Genomic DNA, 21918 nt, shown 5'->3' with positions numbered 1-21918 from the left:
CTTTTGAAACTCCCAGAGCCCAGCTCCACCCTGGACCACTTAAACCACGACGCCTGGGGATGGGGCCTGGACATCGATTGGATTTTTAAAAGCTCCCCCGGAGATTCTGATGTGCCGCCAGGGTCAGAGGCATCTCTGTAATGTGTTTTCTGAAGACAAGAAGAGATGGATTCCTCCCGCCCCCCCCCCCCTTGGAGCTTAGTGCATTTATATCTGAGGCAGCTCTGTGGATACATCAAAAGACTCAGAACGTGGAGCAAAATTTAACCTCTAGTTTAGAAACATTTGGGAGTTTGGAAACCGAAGAAAGCAGACAAAGTAGTTTCTTCCCAGAGCAGGGGGCAATGGAAGGGTGGTGGGGAGGCGCGTTTCCCAGGGCAGCAAGAGAAGATGCGGAGGGAGTGAATGATACCCAACAACCGGCTGGCCGAGCCGGAAAAGCCCGTGGCCCAGGGCTGCCCCGCTCCACCTAGGGGACCAAGGTGTCCTGGGCTGCATGGGACTTTCCAGTCTGAGCCCCCAAAGCCGCGGATCTCAGGAAACGCTCGGTCCCAGGATAATCAGGATGGGTGGTCACTCTTATTCCCAAATTCCTCCACTATGTCCACAGTCCCACCTTTACACGCAGGCCCCCGGCCCTCTGGCCCTCTCTCCATGGTGTCTGTCTCCCTGTCCGTCTGTCTCCCCCGAGCGCGCTCCTTCAGCCGGATTCTGGTGCTATTTCGGTCTTTCGCTAGAACTCTTCATGTTCCTGCCTCTCACTGGGTCTTTGTCTCCATATCTTTTTCTGTCTCCTCTTCCACTTGATCCCTCCCAGCAGCCTGACCTGCCTCTCGCCTCCCCTCCCTGCCTTGGCTGCCATTAGCTGCCCGTGTCTATGCAGTCCCATGCACCTGCGTGCATCCCCTCCCCCTCTCCTTCCATTTCACCCCATTTCTCGGGGGTCTCTGTGTCCCTGCCCCCCCCCGGGTCTCTCAGGGTCTCTGTCCCACTCTCTCAGGGTCTTCTCCGTCTCCCCCCATCCCTGTCCTTCTCTCTGCCTCTCTGCCCCTCTCTCTCCACCTCTCTCGCTCTGCCTCCCCATTCTCCTAGCCATCTCTTGCTGAATCTCCACGCCTCATATTCTCCAGAGTCGGAGGAGATAGGACCTCCTTCGCCCTTCGCACTCCCCCATACTGTCTCCCTTCAGGTCCTCCCAGGACGGCTGGACCTCTCACGGTGTCCGTGTCCGTCACAGACTCTCTCCCTTGGCAGAACCAGAGGGCCTGGCACAGCCCCTGCCTGGAGGCCTGGCCCCCCCCGGGGGGGGGATGCAGAGGGTTGGAAGAGCCACTGCCCGTCCCCCCACCCCCACCCAGGGTGAGCTCCAGTGGTCTGAGCAGCACCCACACCTCCACCATGTCCAGCCTGGGCTCCCCCATCTCCCCACCAGCCCCAGCAGAAACAGCAGGTGGAAGGGAACCCAGCAGGGAAACGACATGCCCCCCCATGGCCCACGGCACCCCCAGCAGCTGGGGCCTCCCCATCAGTCTTGCCAGCTGCAGCCTGGCCCTCACCCGGCTGTGAAAGGTGCTCAGCACCCCCAGCAGCACCCCAAAGCCAGACACCAGCTGACTCAGTGCGGGGGCTGCAGGTGTCCTGGTAGAAGGGCCAGCCCCCTGGATCACTGGCCTCAAAGATGTCCACGCCGTAATCCCCGGGACCTGGGTCTACGTTCTATTCCGTGGCAAAGGGTAGTTCGGTCACAGATGGAATTAAGGCTGTTTGTCAAAATGAGGAGAGGACCCTGGATTGTCCAGGTGGGCCCATGCCGTCACTGGGAAGTAGGAGAGGAAGGCAGAAGAGCGGGGGGCCGAGAGACTGACCCTGCTGGCTTTGAAGATGCATGAAGGCCCACGAGCCACCAAACAGGGCAACCTCTAGAAGCCAGAGAAGGAAAGGAAATGGACTCTCTTCCTGAACCCAGTGACTCCCATTTAGGACCCCCAGAACTGCAGGATAAATTCGTGTGGTTTCAAACCTCTATAGGTATTGGTTACAGCAGCCATTAGGAACGAACATACCCATTTTACAGACCAGCAAATGGAGGCGCTCTGAAGGTCACACAGTTTCAAGGTCAATGAGTTTGCCTCCGGAAGGACAGGGGGTAGGGAGTTGAGGGCAGGCAGCAGGAAGAAGGGGGGCTCTGGACCCAGGATGGCCGCAGGAGAAGCCTGGAGGGCGTGGCCAGGCTGCAGCAAACAGGGTGGGCGGTTAGTGTCCGTGTAAAGAGGAGGGAGTGGGAGCCATGCTCTGCCAGACTGGGAGGTGAGGCAAGGGAAGGTGTGCTGGATCAGAGCCTACTACTAGCCTCTCCTTCCCTCCACTCTCTCCCCTCCATCTCTATGGCCTGGCCCTTACTCAGGCCTTCTCCTCTCCCCCAGGACCCCCATGCCCACATTCTCCTGGCCTCTCTCCATCCCCCAGGGGACGCCAGAGGGACTTCTCTACATTCAGTGTTGACTCGACCCCTCCCCTGCTCACACACCTCCCATGGCTCCCCAGTGCCCCCCAGCCTGGTCTTCCACCAGGGCCCATGAAAGCCCTCAACTCCATCTCTCAAGCTCCCACCCCACCCCTCACAGCTGGTCCCTGTTCTGTCACAGCCGTAACCAACTTGATAGCTCACTGACCAAATCCATCTCTTGGCCAGCCTGCAGCCTCTTTGAGATCAGGGTCCTGGTTTGACTCCTCTGGGGTCCCCAGCATCACCCACCACAGGAGGAGGCATGTGGGAAGTCCCCATTTTCAAAGAAATGAATCATTAACACTGAGTAAGCCCAGGTCTGGGTCAATGCGAGCCCCAGAGGGTGGGGCAGCACGTCATTCACGACAGACCGCATCTCAGGAGTGAAGGACACAGAAGCGAATGAAACAGACAAAGGTGTAAGGCTGTCACCTTGTCCCCCTCTTCATCTGATTCCACGTGGACAAGAAGGGGAACCAGGAGTCCCATAGCACAGCTGATCATGTGTATAGGGAAGGGTGTGGGCTCTGGACTCCCACCACCGTGCTGAGTTTGGACCCGGACCCTGACATTCTGACCCTGACTGGGACCCCGAGCAATTCAGTCTCTACCCCAGCAGGGATACATGAGGATTAGGAAGCATTTGGTGCTTAGTCAACAAGGAACAGTACCTACGACTTTGCAGCCACGGAAGGAAGGCTTCAGGCGCCGGGAAGGGAAAGGTGTCAAGTGTCAGGGAGTGAGGAGTCTCATGACAGCTATTTTCCGACATTTGATGACAGTCTGTCTGTCTCCCACGGCTGGGAACATCTCAAACCGGGCCAGATTGGGGGCGCCGCCTCCCCTCTCTCCTTGCTGAGAGAAACAGAGGTAGTGATTAAGATCGAGTAATTGCCTCCCTCCTGCCTGGGAGGTAAGTATCTTTCTGCAGGATCTTTCTGTTCAGGACTGTCTTCCCTAGGCTGTGAGCTCCGTGAGGGCAGAGGCCCTGTTCTGGCAGGGATTCCAGAGGATGGCAGAGATTTATTTGTACCGTGGGCTCAATCAATACTTGAAGGGACAGAGTATTGTGAGGAGGAGGCTGTAGGCTCTGGAGGATAGGGTATGTGGGCCCCTCCCCTTGGGACATAAGCTCCTCCCCCAGAATGTCAGACCCTCCCCCTGGGATGTTCGCACCTCCTTCTGGGATGTCAGTTCCTCCCTTTGGAATATTAGCCCCCTCCCCTCAAATGTCAGGCCCTCTCCCTTGAATGTCCCTCTCCAAAGTAGGGAGCAGTATCTCCTTCCCCTCTCTACCTCTAGAGCCTAGAACCATGCCGTTCAGCTCACCGGCTCTCAATAATCATGACTGAATGGATTAGTAGGGTCAGTCTTTTCAAGCCCCGACTGCCACTTACGCTCTCTGTGACCATTGGTAAGTGACTTTACCTCTCTGAACCTCCAGCTTCCTCATCTGTAGAATAGGCATAATTGTAATACCACTCTGGTAGGGTCGAGATGCCGATTTGGGGTGTCCATATGTTTATGAAGCTCTGGACAGGACCTGGTGCACAGGACACCATCAAGGCCTGTGAACTTGATGAATATATATATTTGATGAATGAAGGTGTGAATCACCTTCTTGGGTTTTCATAGAAATTTTATTAAAGAGAGATTTTCAGTCCCTAAAATCCGAGGCTTGGGGCATCCTCCACAAGCCTCTCTCATGGAGGCTGCCCAAGGGAATGCTGATTCCTTCCTTCCCTTGGCGATGCCAAGAAGCTGTGCTCCCTCTGGGTCTCAAAGCCACCCTACCAACCATGCAGGGCTCTTCCCAACCAAAGACCACCATCTCCCTGAGGAGAAAGCTCAAGCTGGCTCTAAAACCAGAGTCTCCTGAAAGACTACTTAACCGCATTCATTAGAAAATCAATACAAATTAAAACTTCATAGGGATTCCTCCGTTCTGGGGGGAGGGCGAGGAGGTGGAAGACACTGACCTCGTGGTCGCCCTGAGGAAGCATGGGAAATGCCCCGCTGGGTGCCCTATGGCACCATCTAGCAACACAACTCACTACACTTCCTCTGACCCTGCCAGTCCCCTAGGAAGAATAAAGGCATGGAGAAAAATCTTTCTTTTTGTTGTTTAAAGATTTTATTTTATTTTTAAGATGTATTTCTTTATTTAAGAGAGAGAGAGCGCGCGCGCACATGAGCTGGGCCAGGGTGGCAGTGGAGAGGGAGAAAGAAACTTTAGCAGACTCTGTGCTGAGCATAGAGCCCAATGCAGGGCTCAATCCCAGGACCCTGAGATCATGACCTGAGCTGAAACCAAGAGTCCACACTTAACCGACTGAGCCACCCAAGCGCCCCAAGGTTTTATTTTTTTTAAGTAATCTCTACCCCCAATGTGGGGCTCAAACTCACAACCCGGAGATCAAGAGTCACGTGCTCTACTCACTGAGCCAGTCAGGCACCCCTCAAAGAATAACAGTGGCAACCAAGAATCTTATAGCCAGCAAAGCTAATCTTTCAAAAGTGAAGGTAAAATAAAGACATTCCTAGATAAACAAAAACTGAGAGAATCTATTGCTAGCAGACCTGACTTACAAGAAACACTAAAGGAAGTTCTTCAGGCAGAAGGCAAGGTAATTCCAGATGGTCATGCAAATCCACAGGGGAAACTAGTTAGGGTAATTATATCATTTTATTTTATTAGAGATTTTATTTATTTATTTGACAGAGAGAGACAGAGCCAGAGAGGGAACACAAGCAGGGGGAGTGGGAGAGGGAGAAGCAGGCTTCCCGCGGAGCAGGGATCCCGATACAGGGCTCGATCCTAGGACCCTGGGATCATGACCTGAGCTGAAGGCAGACGCTTAACGACTGAGCCACCCAGGAGCCCCTTATTTTATTTTCTAAAGATTTTATTTTTAGTAATCTCTACACCCAACATGAGGCTCAAAATCATGACCCCGAGATCCAGAGTCACAGTCTCCACCAACTGAACCAGCCAGGTGCCCTGGTAATTATGTAATTTTATTTTATTTTATTTTTTAAATATATATGTTTTTATTTACCTGAGAGAGAGAGAGAGAGAGAGAGTGACAAGCGGGAAGGAGGAGCAGAGAGAGAGGGAGAAGCAGACGCCCCACTGAGCAGGGAGCCTGATGTGGGACTCGATCCCAGGACCCTGGGATCATGACCTGAGGGGAAGGCAGATGCCACCCAGGCACCCTAATTATATAATTTTAAAAGACAGTATTAATGCATAGTTCTTCTCCATTATTCTCTTAACTGATTTTAAAATCAATTGTATAAAATAATATACATATAATGTATCATTGGCCTATAACATATAGAGATGTAAAATATTTGCCAATGTCAACACAAAGAAGGTGGTAGAGGAAAGCTAAGGAAATGACTATGGATGGTAAAGTAGTAATAATAATTATTGTTGGCTTTGTAATATTATTGTGTATGACAATAATACCACAGAAAGAGAGAAAAGAGAATAGAGCTCTACCGGAGTAGCAATTCTCTATCTCACTGGAATTAAGCTAGTATAAATAGGAACCTGATTCCAGTCAATTAAAATGTATATGGTAAGCCCCAAAGCAACAACCAAAAAAACAATTAAATATGTAAAGAACTCTTACAACTCAATATCAAAAATACAAGTCACACCATTTTTGAATGGACAAGAGATCTGAATAGATGTTGACCAAAGGAGATACACAAATGGCCAAAAAAAAGCACATGAAAATATTGGCATCATTAGTCATCAAAGAAATGCAAATCAAAATCACAAGGGGGTAGGTACCACTTCGCATCCACGAGAATGGCTAAAATTAAAAAAGTCAGATAATAGCAAGTGTTGGCAAGGATGAGGAGAAACTGGAACCCTCACGCACTGCTGGAGGGAGCTCACTGTGGGAAACAGGCTGGCAGTTCAAAAAAGTCAGAGTTACCATGAGATCCAGCAATGCCCCCTCCTAGATAGATATCCAAAAGAAATGAAAACACACAACCACACAAAAACTTGGACATGAATATTTATAGCAGCATTAAAGGTGGAAACAGTCGACATATCCCCATCAACTGATGAATGATAAACAAAATGCAACATATCCATACAATGAAATGTTATTTGGCCCTAAGAAAGAATGAGGTACTCATGCATGCCACAACCCAGATGAAACTTGAGACCATCACACTAAGCGAAAGAAGCCAGTCACAAAAGATGACCCATTTATATGATTCCATTCATCTGAAATATCCATAACGGGAAAATCTGTAAAGTCAGAAAATAGATTCTTGGTTTCTTGGGACTGGCAGTGGATGGAGTGATAAGAAAATTGCTGAAAGGTACGGGTTTGGTGTCTGTTTGTTTGTTTGTGATGGTGAAAATGTTCTGAAATTGACCGTGGTGATGGTTGCTCATATCTGAATGTACCAAGAACCATTGAATTGTCCACTTTAGTTGTATGAATTGTATAGTATGTGAATCTCAAAAAAACTTTAAAATAGGGGCGCCTGGAGTCTCAGTTGGTTAAGCATCTGCCTTCGGCTCAGGTCATGATCCTGGGGTCCTGGGATCAAGCTCCACGTCAGGCTCCCTGCTCGGTGGGGAGCCTGCTTCTCCCTCTCCCCTGCTTGTGCTCTCTCACTCTCTCTCTCTCAAATAAATAAATAAAATCTTCAAAAAAAAAAAAACTTTAAAATAATCCAAATAGAAGTGTCTCTACTTTTATTCTGATCATCTTTGGGTCCTTTATTAGGGTTTAAAGTCTTATGCCCAGAATCTTAATTTTCTTTTATGTGTTAGTTCCTAGATGATTTCTAGATATTTCAGAGGGATGGTGAATGGTATTTTTAATTACATTTCATGTTTGTTGTCAGTGTAGAGAAATGGAATTGATTTTTGTAGGTTAATCTTGGGGGTTTTTGTTTGACTTTTTAAAGACTTTTTATTTTCTTTAAGTAATCTCTACACACAACGTGGGGCTCAAACTCACAACTCTGAGAGATCAAGAGTCTTGCGCTCCACCGACTAAGCCAGCCAGGCGCCCCAGTAGGTTAATCTCGTAATTCAGGACCTTGCTGATACCTCTTACTTGTTCCTATAGCTTTTTAAATAAACCATTAATCAGGATTTATATACAGTACTGTGTTAAGCAGCAGCCATGATGAGGATATTCTAATGTCATTCTTGCTCTTAGAAGGAAGGCATCCAAAATTTTTATGGTATTTGCTGGAAGCTTTATAAAGTTAAGAAAATATCCCTTTTTTCTCCTCGTTTACTACGTGTTTTCATTTTCAATCATAAATAGATATAAAACCTTATCAAATTATTTCTCCACGTTGATAGAAATCATTACATTTTCTTCCTTGGTCTGTTAGTGAATTACACTGAAAGAATTTTTTTTTTAACTTTGAACGACCTTTGCTAATTGGTGATAAATCCTACCTGATCATGATGAATTATGATACAGTTTTGGATTTAGTAGGCTATTATGCGATGTAGGATTTTTGCACCCACATTCACAAATGAAATGGACCTATAATTTTCTTTTCTTGTACATGTTCCTTATCTGGTTTTAGAACCAGCATTGCATTAGCTTCCAAAAATGAACTAGACAGATTCTACATGATTTCTATTTTCCAGAATAATGTGTATAAGATAAAAATTAAGCATTTCTTGAATATTTGATATCAGTCGCCTAGAAGACCATCTGTGCCCCTGGGGTTTTTTTTTGAGAGAGAGAGAGAGAGAATGGAAATCTTTGACTATAACTTTGTATATTTCGGTACTTACTGGTTTACTCAAGTTCTTGATTTTTGCATAATTTTTGGCATTTTATATTTTTCTAGTAATTTACCCATTTCATCTATGTTTTTAAATGTTGGTTCATAGTTGGTCATGTACCATCTAATTACTTTTTTTAAGCTTATTCATTTATTTTTAAGTAAAGTCTACACGCCATGGGGCTTGAACTTGTGACCCAGACACCAAGAGTTCCATGCTCCACCAACGGAGCCAGCCAGGTGCCCCTAATTACTTTTTATGTCTCAGTCCTAGCTATGACTGTTCCCTTTATGGTTCGTATTTTATTTGTAGTCCCTCTCTTTTTTTATTTGGTTTGGCCAAAAGTCAATCGATCTTAGTAACTTTTTCAAAATCATTGATAACTTCTTGTTTTGTTAGACTTTTCTCCCCCCTTCATTCCATTGATTTCTGCCCCCTCCCTTTTTTTGTCACTTGTTTTGCTCTTGTTTCTGTGGATTGGCTTTATTGCTTATTTTCCCACTGTTTGCATTAGATTGCTCATTATAGAAAAAACTATTTGTTGGATCAAGTTTTTATCAAATGCTTTTTCTCCATCTGTGGAGATTGTCATCTGGTCTTCCTCTGTTAACCCATGAATGTGGAGAATTAAGGAATTGATGAAATCAGATGGTAACATTTTATTTAGGATTTTTTTTTATTCATGAGAGAAATAAACTGTGGTTTTCCTTGTTTATGCTGTTCTTGATTTTTTCAGATGTTATTTTTTTCAGATGTTATTTTTTTCAGTAATCTCTACACGCAATGTGGGACTCAAACCCACAACCCCGAGATCAAGAGTTGCACACTCCACTGATTGAGCCAGCCGGGTGCCCCTGTCCTTGACTTTTTTTTTTTTTTTTTGTATTAACATTGTAGTAACCTCATAAAATGAGTTAGGGAGTGTTACTTCTTTTTCTAATTGCTATGTGGGTTTATACAAAGTTGTAATGAAATGTTATCCAAAGCAATAGTTATTGAGACAGGATGGTCTTGATGCAGGCTTAAACGAATTAACCAATGTGCAGGACAGAGAGCCCCATAAAAGACCCACAAATACTAAAATATGACGGGGCAGGGAACACAGAGAATCAGGAAAAGATAACTATTTAACAAATGCTACTGAAATCGTCGGTTATCCTTAGGGGGAAAAGTGAAATTGGATTTCTACATCACACCTCACAAAAATCAGCTTCAGGTGGATTGAAGACTTTCATGTGGAAGGGAAAACTTTAAGAATGAAAGAGAATATCTTTCACCCCTGGGGGCAGGGAAGGATTTCTTAAGCGACTGTATGATACTATAATGGTGGAGACATGTCATTATACATTTGTCCAAACCCACTGAATGTACACCACTAAGAATGAATATTCAGGTAAACTTTGAGAGGTGATGATGTGTAGATTCATTAATTGTGGCAAATGTACCCATTCTAGTGGGGGATGTTGATGACGGGGGAGGCTATGCATGTGTGGGAGTGGGGGTATATGGGAAATCTCCCTACCTTCCTCTCAACCTTTTTTTTTAATGTTTTATTTATTTATTTAAGAGAGATCACAGAGGGAGAGGGAGAAGTAGACTTCCCGCTGAGCAGGAAGCCTGCCCCCACAGGGCTTGATCCCAGGACCCTGAGATCATGACCTGAGCCAAAGGCAGACACTTAACCACCCGAGCCAGCCAGGTGCCCCCCTTCCTCTCAACTTTGTTGTCAACCTAAAACAGCTCTTATAAAAAAAAAAAGAAAACGGGGCGCTAGGGGTTGTAAGTTTGAACCCCACACTGAGCATAGAGATTAAAAAATAAAATCTTAAAGAAAAAAAGCTAGCTACATCTGTAGCTACATATAGTAAGATATGGTAATGGGCTAGATTTTGCCCCTCTCCACGGATTCATATGTCGAAGCCCTAACCCCAGTACCTTAGAATGTGACTGTATTTTGAAATAAGGTCTTTAAAATGAAGCCCTTAGAGTGGGCCCTAATCCAAGCTGATTGATGTCCTTATAGAGGACATTTGGACACAGAGACACCAGGAATGCCTGAGCACAGACAGAAGACCATGTGAGGACACAGAGAAGAGGCAGCCATCTGCAAGCCAAGGAGAGAAGCCTCAAAAGGAACCAACCTGCTGACACGTGCATCTTCAACTTCTAGCTTCCAGAACTGTGAGAAATAAAATTTCTGTTGTTTAAGCTACCCTGTCTTTGGTACTTCGTTATGGCAGCTCCGTGTCATTGCTACAAAGCTCAAAAAACAAGGAAAATGAAATTGTTTAGGGACACCTATGTGCTACCTATGTGCTGAGGTAATCATGGAAATTGAGGAAGGATAAACATGATTCAGGACAGTGGTTACAGTTGGGCATGAGGACAGCACAGGGAAAGAGTAGTAAATAACAACGTCCTAGTATTAAATCGAGCAGTGAATTAACGGGTGGTCTCCTTATCCCTCAGTCCTCACACATATATTAGTTTACAGGTACCCACTATTACAAAATCGCCCAAAAGATTGTTTTAAAGGCCGAGCTGGTGTTCTACTTCCTGCCACCTCTGTCCTCCAAATCCACCCCAGCTCTGGCTCCCGGCCCGGAAGGCTGCCAGGAGCCGTCACGGCTTAGGGTCAGAACCCGAAGTCCAGTTGCATTTGGAGTAGGTGGAAATAGACTGAGAAGGGAAGGTTACTTGCCTCCTGCCGGAACTTGCAAAACCCAAGCTCACACGCCATCTGGCCCGGCTCACACAACCACCTGTGCTTTGGAAAAAAGCAACTTGCTGCTGGAATGACAGAAGCTGGCATTTTAGGAGGACTTGGTAGCTTGGGGCTGGAGCAGAGGAGAGGTTGTTCAAATGAATGAATAAAGAACACAGGGCTGGCGCAGAAAAGCCTGTCAAAGCCAGGAGGGGGTCATGTTCATGCGAACCACTGAGGACAGAAACATGACCTAAAACAAAAGAAATCATTCTATGCTCTGCGTGCTTCCCTCAACTTGCCATAAGGAGGAAGGACACACTTCACCTCGTATATTCTGGTGGAGAATGTATAACCCGAACAGAATCATCATGAGGAAACGTCAGACAAATTCAAGTGACGAACTTCTATTTAAAAAAGAAAAAAGGTGGGGGTTGTTCTTCCAAAATGTCAATATCATAAATATGGAAATGTTCCAGATTCAAGGAGACATGACAACAAAATGCAATACCTGAGCCCAGACTAGATCCTGAACTGGCAGGGGAAAGTGCTGTGAGAGAGAGCATCTGAGCCCACTGATGAAACTGAGAGACCACGAGGAGATTAGATAAAAAGAATTAAGTGCGTGTTACATTTATTGAGGTTGATTACCGTGGATAAGTAAAACAGTATCTCTGTGCCTAGGAAATACACACTGAAGTATTCAGGGGTAAAGGGCGATGATGTGTGTAACTAACACATGCTTCAGAAAATATATGATGTATTGAGAAACAAAAACTAGCTCGGACTGTAAAAATTTGCCCACCGTTTATCTATAAACACAGATAAGGCCAGCTGCCGAGTTAACGGGAAGCATTTCTCCCAGGGATATGCGGCAGCTGTAAAGGGTCCTAACCACCCCCTTTGTGAGCAACTACTGTTATCTTACTGAGAAAGTTTGTTCTCTAAAATCATAGGCTTTCGAAACTTTGTTGTTTGAAAGTATATCCATAAGAATGAAATTTAGCCCACTCTTCCTAGAAGATCTACGTCACTTTGACACAGACAAGGAGCCTCAATTTCCAGCCCTGATGCAGAGCTTTATATAGAGTTTCTGGGCATAGCATGCCACGTTTATCTTAACTTTGTAGTTTCCAAGGAAACAGGATCCTGAGTCCACTTTGCAGTCCGTAACTGTTGACTCATTTATACACATTCCTGCTTTGCTCTGAAGCTACCAAACCAGTTTCACTTAAATTTCACCAAATTCTTCTCTTCCCCCAAATCCTCTTAGTTGATCACAGCTTCTCTTTTGGGATGTGGTCTCCTTCCCTGCAATTGGTCAGTAAACCTGACTTTAATTTATTCCTGGTAATTGGGTTAGGATGGATGGGTGGGTGATGAATGGATGGATGGGTGGATGGATAGATAAATAATGATAAAGCCAAAGCAATGGGGTAAATTGTTCACAATAGATAAATCTGGGTAGATACTATCTGTATTTGGGCAGGTTATCTGTAAGCTTGAGATTATTTCTAAACAAAAAGGTGTGTGTGTGTGTGTTTTAAGAAACTAAATTAGTTTGGACCAGTATTTAGAAATTTTTTTTCGAGGCCAAGAAAGAATTTTTATAACATATTTTATGTTGTAATTCAGTACATAGTCAAGATACTCAAATTTTGAGAACTAGTTCTTAACCATTTTCTATGCATTCTCTTATTTTCTATGCACTTATGTTTTAAAAGACGCTTATTACTGGGGCACCTGGGTGGCTCAGTTGGTTAAGCGGCTGCCTTCCCCTCAGGTCAAGTTCCCAGGGTCCTGGGATCGAGACCCACGTCGGGCTCCCTGCTCAGCGGGGAGCCTGCCTCTCCCTCTCCCTCAGCCTGCCTCCCTCCCTACCTGTGCCCTCTCTCTCTCTGTGTCAAATAAATAAATAAAATCTTTAAAAATAAATAAAAGACACCTATTATCAATATACAATTATCCGTGGAAATTCACCCGTATTTTTAAAAAACTCTTGTAAAGGCCTGAGCACTGGTTATAGTCTAAGCCTAAATGAATGTTAAGACTTCGACTTCGGATTTTATTTCCCGTTGACTCGTGCCGGGACTACATTTCCCAAAGCACCTTGGAGCGAGGCCCGGGGAGAAAGGGTGTGAGCTCTCATTGGAGAGGGCCAAGTTCCTACCTGTCACGCTTTCTGCGAAAGGTAAGCGAGCCTCACGTGGGAGGAGGGGGCGGGGCTTTCGAGAGGACTGGCGTGAGGTTCCCGATAGCTGCTGGGAAACGTGGTTCTGAGAAGAAGGCAGAGGGCCTGACGCTCAGATTCCTGGGACTTGTAGTCTTGGCAAACCGAAGGCGGCCGGGTTCTTCCTCCGCTGGGTCATCTCAGGCGTTGGGCACTTCTTCCACCACCGCCCTGGAATCTCTTCATGCATCGATCCCAGGCAGCTGCTGAGACCTTCTCTGGTCTGCGACTCCGAGCTCTCAAACCGCAGGTGCTCCGCAGAATCAGGGCGGGGGCATTGGCAAACGCTGGTCTTTGGCAGGCCTGGGAGGGCTTCTCGGAGGTGAGGGGGGCAGGATCCCTATGAACAGAACTGAGTCAGGAAATCAGTCCAGAATGCAGCGTACAGGGGAGCTGATGATACTTGCACCAGTCCTTGCAAAATGCCCTCCCCTCCCCTCCCCGCCCCACCCCACACCTCTGTGTGCGCATAACTTTATGTCCCTGGGCTTAGTATGAAATGACCAAACAGTGGCACCTAGGGTAATGGACGGTGTGATGAGGAAAGCCCCCAACTCTGTGAGAGCCCATGGAAAGCTCCTGACTCAAGCCTGAGGGAGGCCAGGGAGGAAGAGAAGCAGAGATCGAACTCATTTCAAGGTCCCAAACGTGGCACCATATAGGCATCTTCCTTTCTACAAAGAGCTCCCCTGTGCCCGGGAATGCTGGGGGCACGGAGTTGGTCATACCCAGCCCAGCCCAACGAGGCTCCCCGGTCTGGCTGATCAGGGCTTACTTAGGTCAGAAGAGAACTCAGCAGTTCTGGAACATCACAGGGGGCACCATACCCTGCTGGGGGAAGGGGGAAGCAGGTTGTTCAGGGTGATACACTGGTCAATTCTTGAAAGAATCTGTACATATGCAAAGACAGTGTCTGGACAGAGCATGCAGAGGTGAGCATGAGGTTAAAGTTGCCATACGAGAGTCAGATCTGATGTTGCAAGGACCCCTCTGTGTCCAGCACTCTTCCACTCTTCTAGGAGGTAGATATTCTTACCCCCAATGTGCAGATGGGGACACTAAGGCACAGGGGTTTTATCTCACTTTATGTGCCTGGTAGGTAAGTGACCAAAATAGGATTGGAACCTGGGACGTCTGGTTCCAGAGTCCAGGCAGGTAACCACTGAACTGCTCCACATTCACCCACCCACTTTCCAGAATGCCAGGTCTGTGATGGTGGGCCCCTTCCGGGCAGTAGCAGATACCCATCCATGTCTGTCTAATGTGCCCTCTGGTCACCTAGAAGACGTCCTGCTGCCTCTCTCTGACCCAAGGAAACAAGTTCAGAGGGGGAAGAATTTTGAGCAAGGTCTTCAGTTCCCTGACTGAAGCCCTCCTGACCAGAGCCCCCAACCCCACCCCATCTCCCCACCACTCTCCATTCCGTTACTCCTAGAGGGGCTGTGGGGCTGAGAAATGACAGGGGTGGAGATGACAGGGATGGCTTAATCCTCCCACTGGTGGATCCAATGGTGACATTTCAGGCTGGTGGTACCATGGTGTAGGAGCGGCAGGGATATACGGACAGACAGGGTCACACTACAGTTCCTGGGCTCCATGATGATGTCAGGGCCAGGCCCATGTTGCCAGCACTGGGGGGAGGACACTGGGGAACTCCCAAACAAGAGCTCCTCCCTCAAAGAGTACTGTCCTCAATGCCGAGGCCCAGGCTGGCCCACTCCCAAGTGTTCTGACTCAGGGAACAAAGGCATGAAAAAGGTGGAGAAAGAAAGGTAGCATGTGACTCACATTCAACTATTTTTGAAATGCTCACTTTCCTGGGCTCACCTGTACTTTGCAAGAGCGAATACAAGGTGGGATGACTGTTACCATGTTCAGTTGTGGAGACTGAGGCTCACAGAGGAGAAGGGACTGGCTTATGGCCGCGCAGGCAGGGAGTAGGGAAGGAAACACTGGGAGGGAGCCCAGGTTTCCAGGCTGTACAGGTTAAGTTTGCTTCTCAACACATGCCCCTTGGGTAGGGGAAGGGAGTGGGGCAGGGCCTGACATTACATGATGCAAAGGAACCATCTGGTGGAACGAGTTTGAGATACACCAATTAAACAAAATTAAATGGGCTCTTTCCTGCAGGACTTGTCAGAACCTTTAGCTCCTTTGTATTTCGCAGATCTCTTTGACCAGGACCAAGGCCAGGGCCTGGACAATGATTGACAGGCCCTGTGTCCCAAAGGCCGTGACTGGGACACGATGGGGGTGGAGGCGACAGCAGCATGTGCATGGGTGTACTCCAGGCATCTACGTGCAGGAGCAGATGATGAGGGTACGTCTGTACATGTGTTCTCCATCATTCTGATTCTGGGGCTCAAATAATGACCTGTAAAAGCGGAACAGGATAGGCATCCAAAGACCAGGGTCTTGCCCTTCCAGGCTTGCCCCGCGACGAGATAAAGACCAAAAGTGCCTCCACCGCCCGCTCAAGTCAGATTCCACAAGGCTTTATTGGCGTGGAACTTAGCCTGGTGCCCGCCGCTCCCGAGAAAGGCAGGCGAGTAAGGGCTCTCGGCTCCGCAGAAGGCTCCCTGGGATCGCCCAGCCCGGGGGAACACGCTTCCATCCGTGGGCAGGGAGAAAGGGAGGGAAGGGCGTTCTCACAGGATGAACGGCCCAGCCAAAGGGCGAGTGGTGGGATGGAGACGCGAGGACCGGCCCCGCTAGAAGGGGTACTCGCAGACGTAGTAGAGGCGGCGTTCGCAGTCGTGGTCCCACCAGGAGCCGTCATCCGAGGCCTGCGCCACGCAGTTCTCGAGCGTGCCGCCGTTGGGTTGGTTAGGGCTGAGCGGGTGCGGCGCGGGGCTAGGACCGGCTCCGGGCTCCGGACGGGGCGCGCGGTGCCAGGCGAAGAAGGACACGCGCTGGCCGTTCTCGAAGAGGTAGAGTCCCTCGGAGCGCCGGTCGTGCACGCCCAGCCACACCGGCCAGTTGTAGGGAGCGAGCGCCGTGCGCAAGTAGCGAGTGAGCGCCTCCATCTGCTGGCGGTCGGCGGGCTGGGCCAGGCTCCCGCCCCGTGCCACGCACCGCGCCTGCGCCGCCGCCTGCGCCTCGAAGTCGCGCGATAGCAGGAAGCACTTGTGGCCAAGGCGCAGCCCCTTCAGGCAGCCTGCGGGCGGGGAGGGGCGGAGTTAGGGGCTCCGGGGGCGGAGAGAAGGCGGGGTCGGAGCCTCGGGGGCCGGGCTGGGAGGAGGCGGGGTCAGAGCCACGGGGAGCAAGGAGGCGGAGACTTAGGACGGCTGCGGGTGGGGCCAGACTGCCGGACCCGGACTGTAAGGGGCGTGGCGCGGCCCCAGTCGGGTACGCTCCACAGCACGGTAGGGAGCGGGCCTGCCTCTCCGCGCGCCTACTCCGCATTCACCCTCCCCGCGCCTACTCCGCATTCACCCGCCCCGCTACTCTAAGTCCCCATAAGCCAACACCCTGCACATCTCTAGGAACCCGCTCGTCCCTAACACCCTGGGTCCTCACGTCTCTTCAGATGTTTCTGGGCCCCCTCCCGCCACCAGTCCTCCACTTGACCCGGATCGTCCCACTTTCCCTGCCCGGCGCGGCGCGGACTCACCCTCTAAGCGGCCATGCTCGCGCTCCGCGCGGCTCTGCGCCTCCTGCAGGGCTTGCACGGCGTCGCGGGTGTCGCTTGCCGCCTCCCGCAGCTGCCGCAGCCCCCGATTCAACTCGGCCACGCGGGTGTCCAACGCGTGCAGACGGACGTGCAGCTGGTGCAGGCCTGCGTCCAAGCCGGCCAGGCGGCCCACTGCGGGCAGACAGGGAGCACGCTGGACGGAGCCCGGGGAACGGAGCTGGGGGACCAAAGGGCCTGGAGGGACCTAGGGCTTCTGGGGGCAGAGTTGGGGTGGGCGGCACTCGGGATTTCTGGAAGGTAGGGGCCGGTGGCCCCGGGCTCTTGGGAGGCAAGACCAGGTACCCGGAGCTCCCAGGGACGTGGGGGCATCGGCTGGGCGGTGGGCCATTGAAAGGTCCCGGGCAGTGAAAGGACGGTTCATTTTTGAGAAAATGACCGCGGAGGCCTGGGGGCAGGGCGGAGCTAATGATTACTCACGGATATAAGTGACGATGTCTTCAGGGGTGGGAGAGGGGCTAGGGCCAGAAGAGGAGGGTGGCATTGTTTCCTCCTCTTCCTCCACCTGACCGTCCTCCTGCGTCCCCCAGGTCTCTTCGTCTTCAGGGGTTCCCTCAGGGTTTTCATCCCCCCTCCCAGCGGGCAGCCCCAGGGCCTCCTGCAAATGCTGAGGCAGGGAAGGGATGTTAGGGCCAACCCAGCTGCATTCTGACGCCCCACACGCTCCAGCCACCCCTTTACAGCAGTGAGCTCTGCCCCTGAGTCCCTTGTCTGAATCCATCATCCCCATCCTTTGAGCCTGCCCCATCACTCTCCCTTGCCCATTTCCCTAACCCTGGAATACCCTCCCCCCAACACTCACAGTTCCCCCTCAGAGTCCTAAGCAACTCACCTTCAGCATCAGGGCCTCCCTCTCCCGCTCCTCCTCTTGGGCGCCTCCCCAGACTCCCTCCCACTCCCTGTCTGCTCCTCGAGCCCCATGGCTGAAGCCCAGGAGCTGAGGGACCACCAGGGCCCCAAGCAGCCAGGCTGCCTGCATCAGGCTGGGCTCTGCAGCACCCAAGGCTGCAGAGGGATGTCTCTGGGGACTGGAGTGCGTGCAAATGACTAGGCCCTGGTTCCTGCCTCTCCCAGCTTCTCTCTGATCCCTTTTCTCCCAGCTCTTGTCTCTGTCCACCCGTCTGTTCGTCTGTTGGTCTCTGCTCCTCTGTGTGTGTGTGTCTCTCCCCGCCTCTCTTGGCTCCCCTGAGGCCCTGCTTCTGTGGCCGGAAACCTCTAACGTTCCAAAGCCTGGATCCCGCCTTGGGTCTCCCCACATACCCCCCTCTTTCCACTTTCCAGAGCTCACTTCCGCCCTGCCCTTTCCTTCCACCATGGCCAAAAGCTCAGATGGCCAAAAGAGGATGGAGTCGCCTCTCCAAGGGGTCCTGGGGACACAACCTCTGCCCAGGAACCCCCTCAGGGGGTTCTTGGGGCTTGGCCCTGCTCCCTGCTCCTCCCCCTGGCCACTCCTCAGGAGCAGAGAGACTGCATGGTCTCCATAAGGTTTTTTATTACCCTGTGGCCACCATCGCCCACGCACCCTGCTGGAGGAGACTTTCCACGACTCACAGGCTCTAGGGCTCCTCCTGCCCCCAGATCTCCCATCCTGGCCTCAAGCCCTTGCCCCAAGATGAAAATGAGTGTGTGTGCCTGTCTGTGGGGACACATATGAAGAGCATGCATGTCACTGTGTATGCAACTCTAGAAGGCGGGGCTCTGGGATTCATTTGCTGTACTTTCCTGGAAGCCTCCTGCAGGCCAGGGTCTGGGTGGGGCAATGCTGGGGACTCCAGCTGCTCACAGACAAGCAGACAGTAGGGCAGAAGGGGGGAGGAAGGGTGGGTGGGTGGGTGGGTGGGTGGTGGTCAAGGAAGCTTCCTCAGGGAGGTGGAGTAGACAGACGCAGGGCTGGGTGCATGGAGCTCTGAGCATTCAACCAAGTGCCTCGGCTCTGGCCTGGACCTCTGCAGTCACCTCCTCCTGGCTCTCCCCCTCCTTTCTCCCGAGCCCCTCCAATCCACACTGCTTGCAGCAGCGAGCCATGCTTCCAAACCGTAAATCAGATCATGTCACTCCCGACTCCCCTGCTCCCCCAGCTTCCCATCATATGCATGCAGTAGGGAAGCCAAACCCTGTCCTCAGCACGAGCCTGGCCTGCCCAGTGGGGGGCTGGGAAGGATGGGCCCTTGGCACCTCTGCAAGCTCATCACCCCCACTCCCCTTGCCCCCAGGCTCCTGCCACACTGACCTCTTCACTGGTTTCTGAATGCCAAGCTCCTTCCTACCTCAGAGCTTTGGCACTAGACTTTTCCTCCTTCTAGATGCTCTTCCCCCAACTCCTTCTCTTATTAAGGTCTCAGCTCAGTGAGGCCTTCTCTATCATATCCAAAGAAACTGCACTTCTACAAGTTAACACCCCATTTTATCGTGTTGGTATAATCAAGACTGGATTGTCTTGTTTGTTCATTTTCTTATTTGTTGCCTGTCTCCTGCCAACAAAGGCAGGCATTCTTGTTCATTGCTGCATCCCCAGAGCTAGAACGGGGCCAACCTAGCCCATAGTAGGTTCTCAATCAGTCTGCTCAGTGAGGAAGGAAATAGCCATTCCTGGTGGGGTAACAGCTTAGCCAAAGACTGAAGACTTGGCTACTGTGTTTAGGTGGCACCCCACGTTCCCCGGGGCAGGGGCACAGGGGCATGGTGGGGGGGGGGTGGTCGCCAAGGTGGAGGTGGTGAGGGCAGTGGGAGAGAAGCTGCAGAGGCAAGGGAAGCAGGAGGCCAGGCTATGCCCACTCCATGCCAGACCCGTGAGTCATGCAGGGCTTTCCCAGCCGGGGCCTGGCTGGTTGTGCCAGCGAACATGGAGCTCAGCAGCCAGGGATTGCAGGGCCCACTCTTCAAGGGAAGAAACTGAGGCTCAGAGAAGGGACAGCCTAGCCTGCTGGAGGTCACCAGCGTGGCAGCGGCTAGCCAAGGCTTCTGGTTCTAAGCAGGGGCATCGGCCCTCAGCTGCTGGGAGCCCCAGGAGGAGTCCTGGAAATCCACTCATCCAGCCTTCCCTTTTCCAAGAAAGCAGAAGGCAGTGTGACATGAGGGCAAGCTGCTTACCCCCTGGCCCTTTTGGCGGCCTATTAGGGGCCTGAGGACCCCTCACTAGCAGCTAGAGGCCTCAAGAGATAATGCACAGGCTAGGAAAGGCCTTGTAAACTGTAGAGGGGTGCACAGCCTCTGTCGCTGCTGATGCCAGTGTGCACAGCTGTTCTCTCCCAGGGCCCAGATGCTCACCACCTGGGCTGATGGGTATGCATCCGGAGCGAGGCCTCCTGGGGCTGGGCTGGCTCAGACCCTGGTACCCTGGAGCCCACAGCTGGAGATGGGGCCAGAGGTGTCTCAGAACTGCCCTCTGCGGGGGCCTGTGCTCCAGCTGGCAGCCCTGGAAGCACTGGTGGAGCTGGAAGAAGGGTAGGCGCCTGGGCTCTGGGGACACTCTCACCATTGCCCTACGGGACCTGCCCTGTCTCTCTGGTATGTCCTGGGCACCAGAGACCCAAGCTTTGAGGAGACCTTGGGAGTGTCTGTGTGCAATGAAGGAAGACATGCAGCGATGGTAGGTCTAGTAGTGAACAAACAGTGGTATAAAGACTGAGCCGGCCTGCCTGTCCCTGATCCTTGGTACCACCTCTTTATGGCTAGGTGACCTTGGGCACCAAGTTACTTAACTTCTCTGTGCCCCAGTTTCCCCCTCTGGAAAATGGGGATGGTGAAAGTCCATAGCCCATAGGATTGGTAGGAGAAGGTGATGAGTAAATCCAGAGCAGAGCATGGCACACACAAAGTGCTCAAGAAATGTCAGCTGCGTAGGGGAGCTATGGTACAGTGTTGTGCATCTAAATGGGTGTGTGCACACCTGTGTGATGGATGGTGAGGTGGGTGGGTGTGATGGGGCCGCATGCACACGACTCCTTACAGTTGTGTGTCTCTGCTTCTGGGTTGCGTGTGAGCTGGAGATCTGAGCATCTGCCGGCCCCTGTGGGGGGTGGTTGATGCTGTGGGGCGAGGATGCTCTGGCACTCGGGTGTGATATGTACATGTTGTAGCTGGGTGTGTTTGCGGTGATGTACACTCAGGTATGTTAGGTCATGCATGCCCTGGAGAGTGTGTATGTGGGGGAATACGCGCACGTGCAGGGCCACCTAGTGACTCTAAGCACCTGTGCCTTGGGGGAAGATGTGTGTGTGTGTGTGTGTGTGTGTGTGTGTGTGTGTGTGTGTGTGTGTGTTTGGGGGGGACGGGACTCTATAGCTCTCACAATCCAACCTGGAGGTCTAGAGTCTAGCAACAAATATTTATTGCGCCCTACTGTGTATAGACAGGTTGGGAAGCGCTGTGGGAAGGGGTGGTCCTGGGGGGTGTGTGTGTGTGTGTGTGTGTGTGTGTGTGTGTGTGTGGAGCTGTACCCTTAGGGGGGCGGGGCCCCATGGTCCGGGTAGGGGGACAAGCAGGGGTAGAGCCCGGTTGGGTTATCCGGTGGCGATGAGGAGTGGTGGGGGAGGGCAGGGGGAGGGGGCGGAGCCGGCGGGGGGGATGGGCGAGGTTTGGGGGCGCGGGGAGGGGCGATGTCTCCTCCGCCGGCTCCGGAGGGAGGGGAGAGGGCGGAGGGAGGGGAGGGAGGGAGAGAGGGAGGGAGAGAGAGAGAGAGACAGGGTGAGGGAGAGACAGTGAGAGCGAGAGAGCGAGGAGGGAGGCAGAGGAGGCGCGGAGCGGGCGGCGGCGGCGGCGGCCTGAGGAAGAGGAGGAGGAAGAGCAGGCGGAGACGCCGCGCCCGGAGTCGGCCGGACCGAGCCGGGGGCGGGCTAGCCCGGAGGGGCGCGGCGGCCGCGGCAGAAGGGGGGGCGCTCTGCGGATGGCCAGGCCCGGCCCGCGGGGGGGGTGAGGTCCTCGGCCCCCCCGCCCTCCCCCCCGGCCCCCGCTCGCCCCCTCCCCGGCCCGCTCGCCCTCCGGGGCGGTGGGGCATGGC

At 51.6% G+C, this 21918-nt stretch overlaps 1 protein-coding gene across 1 annotated transcript; it reads right to left on the bottom strand.

Moving 5' to 3' along the window:
• Window positions 1-15579: 15579 nt before the first annotated feature.
• CLEC11A (C-type lectin domain containing 11A) lies at window positions 15580-18177 on the bottom strand. The gene is made up of 4 exons (XM_028091531.2): window positions 17752-18177; window positions 17340-17526; window positions 16842-17033; window positions 15580-16385 (listed from the first exon to the last, which is right to left on the bottom strand). Exons 1-4 carry the CDS (start codon window positions 18175-18177, stop codon window positions 15940-15942), a joined length of 1251 nt encoding a protein of 416 aa, XP_027947332.2. The 3' UTR covers window positions 15580-15939.
• Between the last annotated feature and the right edge of the window lie 3741 nt (window positions 18178-21918).

Source organism: Eumetopias jubatus, unplaced genomic scaffold, assembly GCF_037043125.1.
Source record: "Eumetopias jubatus isolate StellerSeaLion01/CBP00866 unplaced genomic scaffold, mEumJub1_p1.0 scaffold_10, whole genome shotgun sequence".
Taxonomy (NCBI): Eukaryota; Metazoa; Chordata; class Mammalia; order Carnivora; family Otariidae; genus Eumetopias; species Eumetopias jubatus.
The sequence above is the reverse complement of the archived record's forward strand: the minus strand, read 5'-3'. Positions and strand labels throughout refer to the sequence as shown.

Coding starts and splice junctions, on each gene's coding strand:
- CLEC11A (XM_028091531.2), bottom strand. CDS start 18,177: ATGTGGGGAGACCCAAGGCGGGATCCAGGCTTTGGAACGTTAGAGGTT. Junction 17,527..17,751: donor GGGAGGCCCTGATGCTGAAG/GTGAGTTGCTTA, acceptor TCCCTGCCTCAG/CATTTGCAGGAGGCCCTGGG. Junction 17,034..17,339: donor AGACATCGTCACTTATATCC/GTGAGTAATCAT, acceptor GTCTGCCCGCAG/TGGGCCGCCTGGCCGGCTTG.